General features: G+C 41.3%; 1 protein-coding gene across 1 annotated transcript in view; it reads left to right on the top strand.

The window, feature by feature from the left end:
- sntg2 (syntrophin, gamma 2) overlaps positions 1-12147 on the top strand; it is an 81245-nt gene that overhangs the window by 26720 nt on the left and 42378 nt on the right. The window contains exons 6-8 of the mRNA XM_041954444.1: positions 321-362; positions 1463-1550; positions 3699-3787. Coding sequence (XP_041810378.1) covers positions 321-362; positions 1463-1550; positions 3699-3787 — 219 coding nt within the window. The remainder of the gene's footprint in view (positions 1-320; positions 363-1462; positions 1551-3698; positions 3788-12147) is intronic.

Here is a 12147-nt window from a genome sequence, read left to right as displayed (position 1 = left end):
TGTTGAGTAACCAATCCAACAAATCAACTTCTGACTCTGATAGGGGTTATTAGGTGTTTGCAGTGATATTCTGGGCCGGCAGCAAATGAGGTTGCTAAATTCCACACTTTTTGTAATTTAATTTTATCACAGTATATATTTATTATATATTTATTATATATTTATTATTTATTATTATAATTTTTAGTGCCTGTGGTGGAAATGGTATAGCCAGATCTAGTGGTGGGCATTTCTACTGTCACATTGTGTATCTGCTGTCATATTGCCCAGTCCTGCACTTTACTTATTTACTTTTCCACTCTCTCTGTTGCTTTCTTTAGGTCAACGGCATAAATGTAGAGCCTTGTACTCATGAGGAAGTTGTGAGTATATTTGTTCTTAACTGTTTAAAAAACCAATACCCTGCTCCATCTATCCATTGCTGTTCCATCCTTCTCCCAGGTTTACCACTAAATCCCAGTGGCTATCAACACGGAGGTGCGCCTCCACAATCTGAGTTGTCATCTTCGAAAGAGGCTGCTTTTTTTTTGTTCGGGTTCCGCTGGGACAAGTTGAAAAGATTGAAAAGGAGCGGATCGGTATCAAAAGCTGCACAGGAATCGAGGGCACTAATATTTGGCAGCGTTTTTGTACAATTTAGCTTCTCTCCTTCTTAAATATTTTCTTTATTCTCTGCCACCATCCCCCATCTCACCCCTCACACACACACAAGCAAGCATATCCCGTCTCATGTCTGTCATCTCTTTCTCCGTGTGCAGCCCCAAACAGCTGTTCACTATCTTCACCTCCACAGCGTCAAAACACGTAATGAGCAGTTTCTCTTCAGAACATAATCCAGAGTTTTTTAACGGCGGGCTGTCACACTGGCAGCACTCACAGATGCTCAGGCTGAAGTAGCGAGGGCTACCACACAGTGTTTGAGAGGGTAGGGAGGAATCTGATAGTAGATGTGCGGGTTCGTAGAAGTGACCTTGCGTGTTAGATGTTGCAGTCAAGTGTCTCGTTTGCTTTTTTATTCTCTCTCGTTTCCGAGCAGCATGGAAGATGGACAGATATTATGGTTTATCCTTTAAACCTGACCTTACTTGAATGCCTCTTTGAAACAATGACTCGACATCTTTGAGGACATATTTTACATCACTTAGACATCAGATAATCAGACATTCAGAGCGTAATTGCTTTGTGGTGTCAGCTGTCACTTTGCTGCCGCCTGTCATGAGAGCTCTGCCTTTCATCATTTAAGTGAAGCCACTTCTGTCGGGCCTTAACTTACGATTACATATTCTCCACTCATCTCCTGTTGTTTTTGTTTGCTCAGGCTGTGTTACAGCTTGACATGAATGTGGCTTGTTTCCATTTATATGAGATTAAATTTTATCTTGCTGCATCGCTCACAATCTCTCTCTCTCTCCGTTGCTGTTTATCTCAGTCTCAATCTCTCTCTCTCTCTCGCTGCTGTCAGGTTCACCTCTTGCGCACTGCAGGAGATGAGGTCACTATCACTGTTCGGTACCTGCGAGAAGTTCCATCATTTCTAAAACTGCCTCTAGGTAAGACTCCTGTAGTTTTCTTGCCATGCAGGCTCACAGTAAACTTCGTTTCATTGAGCATTTTTGACAATAAAGGAATAAATCACATTTATGGGAGATTGTCTTTTTGCCCACTTTGATGCTTTATAGCAGTTCACTAGATGAGCGTTTATTTTAAAGTAATAGATTGTCATGCTCAGTGGCCTGAGGCAGGCAGTAATGTCAGAAACACCCAGAGCTGCAATCCCCTGCTCTGTAGTTACCCTCAGCAGCTTGAGGAGATGAGAAGACAGATGCTAAAATCCTCCATGTGGAGCCGGTAAAAGGTGAAGTGAGAAGAAAATGAGAACTTAAAGTAGCTCTTAAGACAAAAAGTAAATGGTAAATTTTGCAAAGTTTAGCAATTTTATGGAGGACTGCTTTAAAGTAAGTAGGACAACTTTTTTTTAATGCTATTTGCAGGAGTTGATACCACGGAGTAGAGTCTGAGTAGAAGTTTATCATTTTTAAAATTTTCAAAACAAAAAAAAAAAAAATACTAATGACTTTTATGACCGATAGTATGAGTCCTCATGTTGTGGATAGTGATTGTGAGCCATAAACTGCTCAATTCTAATTGGTGCTCATAACTACAAGACATCTCCTTTTCTAACTGAGACCCCTGCTGCTCATTATAAGACACCGATAGTGTCTTATAATGAGCAGCTGAGAATAGTGCATGTCTTCAGGCCCTTGAAGTGTGCACTGTGTGATGTCATCATTCAACAGGTATGCTGACCAACAGAATAACCTCTTTCCTCAATGTGAACTTCCTCTCTTTTTCTGGAGCTTTCAACTGCACCAGTCAGTGTTTTCCTCCGCGCATAGAGCTCATTTGGAGTTGCTATCTCCATGACAACTGAGCAAACTTCATCTGGTGAGGGAGACTGTGAGTTGTGGTTGAAAGCTTCAGAAAGAGCTAGGAACTGGACCTAGCTTAGGTTAATTTTAGGTGGACTTAGGTTGATTTGCTTATTTGTGTTCTTGCTGAGAGTTACCTGTATGCTAAATATGAAGCTACTGCCAGGATAAGGTCAGCTGGCTTAATATAAAGATTGACAGCTGTGTTCAACAGTAACAGCATACAGCATTTGGACAAAATTAACAAAACTTAGGTAGCGTGTTAATTAATTAGCTTTACAGAAGCTGTTGGCAGACTTTTAACCTACCAGCACTGACAGCCAGGCTGTATGCTAAGCTAAGCTAGCCGCACTTTTGGCTCCAGCTTCATATCAAACAGACAGATTCGATAGCTGCATCAAATTTTTTCAAGCTTATCAAAACTTTCAGCAAGACAGTGAATTCTCCTGTTTTACAAAACATCAAGCTATTCCTTACTAACTCAACACAAGAGCAAATGAGGGAACATCATGCAGCACGTGGGAACTTGGCTTTCCATCTGGAGCTTGTGAGTTAAATGCAAACTTCCAGACCGCCAAGCTGCCAGTAATTGTTGTCTTATGAATTAGCTGTAAGCACAAAGTGAAAGAACGCCACATAATGATCACTTGTACAATTTACCTAATTATGAAAAGTACACAGATGTAGAAAAATAATTAATAACAGTAGATGGCATGAATATTTATAGCCCAGCTGATAAACGACCACAGTCTCCTAAATTGAAACTGAGAGCTGTGAGAAATGCAGCATTCATATCTTGTGGCTGAGTTAACATTCATAGGAGGGCATCAGTGCAGAGATGCTCAGGTTTTGCTGTAGGGTGTTTGGCCGGTGAATTGTGTTTTGTTGCCTGAGAATGAGAAGCTTCAAGTCATATTCTGGTTTCAAGTTGTCCTGTTTTACCACGACACGAACGACAGGCAGGAAAGGCCCGGAGCCGTTCACTGAGTGTGACCGAATGTGAGGGCAGAAACCCTGTAACACCGAGATAATATCACATCAAAGAGCAGCGTTTGTCTCTCTTGGATGCTGTCCGCCACCTATAGTACACCGCATGGCGTAATGGCAGGGCAGCAGAATGAAGTGGAAGATCAACCTTAAAATTTAACACTATGAACTGAGCCACGGTGTTAGGGGTTCAGGTGCAACCAATGAAATAATAATAGACGCAACATGAAATGTTTAACAGTGATTCTTTCTGTGAAGAACATGAATCATTGTCCTTCTCAGGTTCTCCTGGGCCGTCCACTGATCACAGCCGAGGATCCTCTCCACTCTTTGACAGTGGCTTGCATTTAAATGGAAACGGAAACAACACAGTAAGAAAGATCTATTTAATATTGCATGTGTAATATTGATTGGACTGTGTTTGATGTGCCTCCCAATCAGTACCGATTGTACGATATCTTTATGGTTAAGTAACTGATGCTTTCACATTTTATTTGATCTCAGCAGACTAAGCTAAAGGGACTAGGAGTTATGTTCAATGTTTAAGTTGGTAAAGGTTTAAAGCAATAATTTACAGTACGAACATCTTTATCTGAGGGCTTATTCACTGCTATCATCATCAGCTTCTAAATAATGCGTTACTAAAATATCAAATAAAAGTTAAATAAAGACGCTTTTGAATCCGCAGTCCTTTTAGAAAAACTCCTTTGTGTCACCAGTGTATTTGGTCAGCGTGAAGAATTAAGTCTGTATATACATGCTGATTGCTAAATCATTAGCTGCAGTTACACAAAATCCTATAGCTGGACCTCTAGACATGACCCACAGTTTGCTGTGTACTTGGCTTGTGGTTAAATACATGTACAGTCTATACTAAATGTGCCACCAGTATGGACTGTACACCAGTAGAGATGTGCAGTCTATACTGGTGGTGTGTTACATCCATTAGGAGTCCATTAAGACTGTCAGTGTCATTCATATTGACAAATTATCCTCCTGCTCAGCGAGTCTGTCCTGCAGTGCCTACATGTACCAGAATGCATTGTGTGTGTGTCAGAGTAGCCTAGCTTTGGGAGTATGTATTATATTATTATAAGACAACACAAAAACTGGTCTATGGGTACTTTATGTGTGGCTTCAAAGGCTCAAGTGAAGCAGCCAGCTTCGCCATCTGGCTCCTCCAAGCAAGAGCGGTTAGCAATTGTACAGGCAAGGCTGCTTAGTCATCTAAAGTCAAACAGGAAGGTTTCATCTGCATTTGGAGTCTGATTCTCATTCCAGTTAGTGCAATTGCTCATGAGGAAATAATGACAATACAAATGATGAAAACCCTGCACACCCACGCAGGAGTCATCCAGGCTCATTAGACCCCCCCGTGCTAAGGTAAAGTAGGGCGGAGTGATGCTGGGAGCCATGTGAGACCACAGAGGTCCACTTGTTAATAAAAACGCTAAAGATATAAGTTGTCCGTCCTTACAGGTGTGACAAATCCAACAGCACAGTTGGGGAGATGCCAGTAGGCCTTTTTGTCATGGCATAGCAGGAAAAGACTGCATACCTTGTAGGTGAGCTAGTTTCAGTCTCCTTGTATTGTGCATGCTGATTGACAGTCATGGCTGACTGGGACACTTGATGGAAATGAGCCATCATTACTGCTATTAGTACCACCTCTGCTGTTAATATGACAAGTCACAATTCCTGCTGTAAATAAAATCTGTGCTCACCAATGAATTCTTGAGAATTAGTAATGTGATTACTTTTTGAAGTAAAAAGTGATGGATAACTATTTGAAATGAGGTAATGGGATTACAGTCATTAATCCCAGTAACTCTCCAATGCGCTTGCATTTTGTGGGGTTAGCTTGTTTGCTGTTTAGCAGGTCATGGATGGACTTTAATTCTTCACTTGGACAGTCTGGTTAGCCTCCCAGTAGCTCCATAGTTTCTGCTAATCATTTACCTGTCATGTATTGTTAGCCTGCTAGCTAACAGGTTAAGCCTACATTCAGGAAATGCCTCGTTTTATTCAGTATTCAGGGTGTGGAGGGAAGGTGCAGCTATCTTAGCTTAGCTTTGCCCTAGCATAGAAAAGTGTAGGCTGTGTTTTTTTTGGTTAAACTACAAAGTTTTGTTGTCTTCTTCTACAGGTTTAAAAACAGAATATGTGACTTATGTGTTGATGCTTTCAAGGTGACAGGAGTTGTGCTAAACAACAGCTAATGGTACAAGTAAAAATATGTAATAAAAAGTAATATAAGCAACAGATTTTTCACTGAGATTTAACAACTGACTTTTGTGTATCTTATGGTTGTGGTGTCTTAAGGATGTGTAAGGCTGCTGAGGACAGAAAACATGACCCATTCTTGTTGTCCATGGCCGGCAACGGCCCGACGTTACCGAAATATTTATCAGCAGCCAGCAGTCCTCTTGTTCATGAAACATTCATTGCGTTTTTGTGGCTTATTAGTGAAGAAAGTTTCAAGTACTCGTGTTCGCTCACCCCCGCCGTGCCTTGGCGTTGAAGTCGGCAGCAGAATCAGATAAAAAGCAGCAGTTTGCGATGAGCCCTGCTGCATCCGTGACTAAATTTCACTCAGTGTTTGAGGACAGCAGGGGCAAAAATACTAGAAATCAACTCCATTCATTGGGTATACACAGTCTCTGCTTTTATCATTTTAGCTACCTCAGCAGGGCTAACCGCTAGCCGGGCAGCAGCAGCGCTATCAGCCGCAGCCTGAGCCTCCGCCTCTCTTTGTGGACTGCGGCTCATACAAATCCGCTTTGACTTTGACACGTTATTAAATGTGAAGTAATCCATAACGCCCTCTACGCATATATGCTAGGACGATGTTTGGCTGTCCAGAATGTGGGTCCCAAACCCTGATAGCTGACGGCTGCGAGGCCGGCCCACTGGCAGAGGAAGTTATCTGAGTTGTTCTTCCTCCCTCCTCTTCAGGTCAGAGGGTGTTATGAGGGTGTTAGCTACACTGCTACAGAGAATATTAGCAGGTTTTGTGGATGTTATATACACCCTTTATAGACAGCTCCTGTTACTGATACATGCAGCCAGTGTAGACAGACCTTGATGTACTCCTTTCATACAAGGTGTTTTCTAAATGGCCGGATGATAATTTAGTATTAGCATTTTTTGACTCACCATGTCATTTATCATGTTTTTTTTGTGTGTGTGTTGTTTAAATTAATGATTTCAAATTGGATATAGAAACCGACAAAATGAATTGTTGAAGGTTTTGTTGATGCCTGTAGAGTTTTGTCTGATGCAATGCAGTGGAACATTGCATTAATTCATTAGATTTTCTTCATCTTCAGTCTTAATTTACATAATGGCATATCAATAGTGGGAAAACTATTTTTACTACTTTGGTCCTGTTTTCATAACTTTCCACAAAAACTGAAAAATAAGAAGCAAATTTGTTGCATTGATTATTAAATTGCGAATATGGGCAGTTCCACAGCGTTTATTATTCTTATAATAGCAAATGCCTGTTTGATCTCCTGCAAAACCACACAACAGTTCGATCAGTGGCTGTGCTTTTGTTGGGTCAAAAGGAAGAACAAACAGTCAAAATAATTCATTTTGTTCCATGGTATCGCCGCACGGCTGTTATTGGCTCCTTGAGCTTGCTTGATTTTAGGAGTTGTGATGGCTGAGATTACAGTGTATACTGCTGGGATGATAGGTGGGAGTAGTTTCACTGTTGTAGCAGCGGACGCCACAGAGGAATTTTACCAATCAATCTGACCAAAGCACAATGTGATACAGTCAGCTCATCCCCTGTATCAACAGGACAAATTCAGCACTAGCTTCTAAAAACATATGGTTAGTGCCTATATTGCTGTGCCCATTCCAGAGGAATGGCTCACTTAACACTCATAATGACCAAATTAATAGCTATTAGTACATAGGTAGAACTGTGTTGCTCATGCTGCAGAAATATCAAGCAAATTGGTCTTGACGTTGCTGTAGAGCTCTTCTGGCCAAATGTTACTTGAATTTGCAGGAGTGGAAAAAAGTGCAAATGCTTAGTTTTTCCCCCCAAAGCCAATATATCACCGTTTTAATGGGTAAGGCATGAGAAAATTGCATATTAATATGGTAATCTATAATGAAAGATTAAGCGTGAGACCGCATCTCCTGCTCATCATTTCACATGAATTATTCAGAGAAGGCGTGAGGGACAGCAGGTGGCCACTTTAACCTTTCATAGATAATCTAGATTTAAAGTGTTTCCATTTAAATCCCTAGCAGGAGCTGGAGAAGGCGAAACATCCCCGTGCACTTGGTCATGGTCTACATTTCTTGCAGTTCCCAGTACATGCATTTGGTTTATCTGCAGGAAAAAAAATAGATCTGACACATGCCTACAGTATGTACCTGAAAAAACAAAGAAGGCGTGACTCAGTGCGACATAATAGGTCAGCGGGCTCTAGTAGGGATCTTTACATTTATCTCTCTAGTTAAAGGCGAAGTGGCTGACAAACATAATTAGCCAGGCGGTTTCCTCATCCCAGAAATAACATTTAAAAAGTGGAAAACACAAACTAGCAAGAGCCGGCCTCCAGTTAGTTCCTGCTCATGCCAAGTGAGATTCTTCCTGCCTTGCAAATAAAGACGGTTACGTGAGTTGTTTTGGTTCTTAGAGTAGCTGCTTGTTGTGTTTTTGTCTTTTTTTTTGCAATGCAGTGTAAGTCGTGAATGCACTTTAATATTCAGAGTATAATGATAGAAAGCCTGGAGGGAAGTAGGTCAACCCATAATTTATTTTTTCCCCAAAAGAAAAAAAATGACGTTGCATGCCATTAAGCAATTCTGCATCATATGAAGTAGTCTGTAGTGGAAAGGGTCATTAAGCCTGGGGTTGAGGTTGGAATAGTAAATGAACTCAGATGTGCTACACATCCTGTACAATAACAGAGATGAACTGGGTGTATCCAATTTCTTACTTTCAACAATTTAATTTTCTTATCTGAGAACTTAGAAAGCTCAGAAAAGGCTGGAGCTGATTTCTATGAGTCTAGACCTACAAATAACAATTTGTCAGAAACATTTAAAGCCACACTTATTAATATTTTTAGACAAACATTAAAGCAGAGACTGTGTGTGATGTGTAAGGGTTTGTATTGACAAACCCACAGTTTGCCTCAGCTCAGGGAGCTTTAGCCTCTTTCAGCTCGTTGTTTTGGTTTTACTAATGTTCAATGCTTCATGTCTGCTAAATGTGTAAAAAGGAAGCCATGTCATCTTTACAAGCAGAGATATAAGTGATCATGTAAAAGCTGTGTTCTAGTCTTTTTTGATGCCTAAAAGTGGCCCATAAAAATCAGCTGACACGGCTTTTCATTATCTGCGTTTCATAGTTTGCTGCGTCAGAAAGTCACAACCATTTTCTAATATTGCATGATGCCTGCCAGGCCCGCGGCTACGGTTGGGATATGTGTTTTGCTTTTGTTTTTAACCAACATAACCTTGACGATGTGCACACAAGCGCTCACTGAAAGAAGCAAAACATCCTGACATTTTTTGTTTTTATTCATAAAGCTCCAGCATTAGCGATCCTCCTGGGTGTATTTTGTTGTTACAAAGGCCAAATGTTACCACAAATGTGATACTTTCAGCACATTCCAGTTAAACAGGATATTTCTTTAAGAGTCTAAAACATTAGCAGTAAATGATTCCCTGGAATGGAGGAAGGACTTCTTTCTAAACTCACCATTTTTCATTAACGCTCAGCAGTCACACAGGGAGGAATGGTAGAAAGAGTAAGAGACGGCAATTTCTCCGCTGACAGCAGACCCAATAAACCCGAATGCAGCGCAGCCACAAGGGGCACAGCGGGGTGAGGAGCATGATGCTCCCATTTTCTTGACAGAAAAGACATTGCTTTTCTGAATTCATGTTGCTCCCTATACCTGTAAATTAAGGGAGGCGAGTTGAGAGACAGTTGAATAAATTGCCATACCTCATCACAGAAGAACTCCTGCAGTGCTGCATGGCAGAAATGCCACCATTACTTTTACTGTAATAATGGGGTAACGGTACAATGTGTAGCCTAATAATACAGTGTAATTTGTGCACTCGTGACATCTTGTAATTACCTGCACTAGATAAACACCCAGAACTCACCTGTTATCACAATCTGAGTAATAGTTTAGCTAATGGCTTTGATTGGAATACACACACTCTCTCACACCTTTTCATCTGCCTTCTGTCAAACATTTTTGTGTTTGACCAGCACGGTCAGCATGAGTCATTGATCTTAATTCCCTGTGCATACATTGTTTTGGGATAGGAGTGTCTTGGTCCAGACTTCACAGATTTTGCATGACATTTTATACAGACTGTTATGGTCCCAGGCTACCCAGATATCAAAATACTGTATGATTAAATCACTGGTGAAATTCTGTCAGGCCAAACAAGCAATCTAAGTTTGATGCCTGACATTAAAGTTAAAATTGAAAAAGCTCATTTTGTTAAATGATTTGTAAGGTTTTCAATCATAACTGACCCTGAATCGACACTGATTAATTTATCTAAAAGCATGACTGAGATTAAATTGTAGTTGATTTTGATGTATGCCACCACCATGCCTTTTCTTTTCTACAACGTTTGGACAATTTATTGCTCATCATGTGAATGAAGTTCAAGAAAGCTTTTGCTTCAGTAACAAAAATGAAATTAGCTAAGTCATTTCCAAACATTCAGCGACAGTAGGAACCATTTCAATTTACATAATGTTTACCACAGTAACAAGATGATTAAATGTGCCCTGGGATATTTATGAAACTACACGTACTGATCAAATCCTGTATATGAAGTGAAACGTAATATCACAGCATGTCTTGCAAATTAAACAGTGAGTGAAATGCAGTACTTATTATACCTACCATAGTAATCGGTTCACCCCAAGTGATTTCACACTCATGGAAGCTGTTTTTCATCTTTGTCTCAGCCTCCCTCTCCACTGCTGCTCTTCTCTGAATCGCTGAAGGTCGGCTGCAATGTTTCTCGTTGTTGCAGTGCATTATTGACAGATATGAAAACTCTAAATATCAGAAATATAACGATGCCAAAAACTCAACGTACGATAATACCACAAAAACAATACAAACAAGTCCACAGTACAATATTTATCACATTTAAAAATGAGAAAAATGATTACTTGAAAAAATACTCTTTATTATATGATGAATCTGATGTGCACAACATTTTCAATTCATATAGAATTTAGTTTTTCCTTTTAAGTTGAACTGCTTCTGCTTTCCCTCTTTGTAAATTAAAATGAAGTAGCCACCCATGACCTGTTCATGTGCAAAAAATTGGCTTGAATTGTTTTTGCCAATGAATGATTGAACTACGCAGCATGTACAGTTGTAAGCACAGAGTCTCCTGCTGTAGAAGAAACTCTCGCTCAGCACCAAGGTCGCTGAGACATGGAGATATGCGTTGGCTGTGGGTGACAGCAGTGGGTAAAACTGTGCTCCATTACTCGAGAGGAGAGTTGGAGAGTAAAATAGGTCCCTTCGCGGTACAAGTCAATTTCAGCCTCGATCCCTCTGTTGGGGCCGTGCTCCGTCCACTCCTCCAGTGAAGGATCCCCCAAGGAGATCTTCCAGTGCTGTCGTTTTGGAAGGAGGAGATTGTTCCTCTTCAGCTCCACGTGGTGTGTGTGTGTGTGTGGCAGAGCATCTCCAGGGTGTGTGGGGCTGCCTGTTTCATGAGGCTTCTGTAGAACAAGCAGAGCTAGAAAACTAAATGTCTCACCTTGATTCTTTTCAAAAAGGCAACAGAGCAAATGAGTTACATGCATAAGTACAAGCTGTCTGCTCTGGAACTGGGGGTCCAACGCAGTGCTTTCTAACAGAAACTTGCTTTGCTCCCCTTGGTTTCAGTCTGTGAAGTCCTCCAGTATGGCTCTGTTCATTTGGGTGATGATGGTGGCGTCCTTATGGCACAGTGCCAGGCTCTGTTCTATCCCCTTCTTGATGGGCACAGGGACTGAAGGCCGAGACTCTTCGCACAGCGTGGTGGTTGGTTTTTTTCAGCGTACTCCGTCCTCTGCGTCCGTGATGCCGGCCGGGTCCAGAGTGTCTGCGTCTCCCGCGTTACGCCTGACTTCATCACTCAGTAGCGCCGCAGGGACCGCTTGTTGTTGCTCCAGGCAACGCTCAGTCACATCGAGAGAGCTGTTCCGTCGTCCGACCACATCCGTGATCAGTGTGTGTACTGACAGGTTAAAGAACGCACCTGAACGCCTCACTCCACCAAGCAGACGGCTTGGCCATGGCTAGTTGACCACAGAGAGTGACCTTAACATCTCGTTATTTCTTCAGCTCTCGCTCTGTGGGGCTCCAAATGCTTCTTCCAGAGTCCTGTGGGGTGGCTGACGCTTTTTCCTCACATTAGCTCGTTGTTGTGGTTGCAGAGAATGGAAATAGCAGCTGCCACCTGCTGAAATCAGGGTAAATGTGGGCTGTAGTAGGTAGGTAAAACCTTCAGGTCACCTTCCACCATGGCAGATTTTTCTTATTTCTTATATTAAGAAATATTCTTATAGACTGAACTGCTGCCACACATCAGCTCTGGAAGCATCCGCAATCTTCAATTCAAATTATCATTTCTTCATTTGACGACGTAATGTCATAGAACATACACAGTCCCACAGTGGATCAAGACATTTTTTTTAATCAGAGTATCACAACCTTTGTTGATT

Source organism: Chelmon rostratus, chromosome 15, assembly GCF_017976325.1.
Source record: "Chelmon rostratus isolate fCheRos1 chromosome 15, fCheRos1.pri, whole genome shotgun sequence".
NCBI classification, from domain to species: Eukaryota; Metazoa; Chordata; class Actinopteri; order Chaetodontiformes; family Chaetodontidae; genus Chelmon; species Chelmon rostratus.
This window is presented reverse-complemented; position numbering and strand designations above follow the sequence as displayed.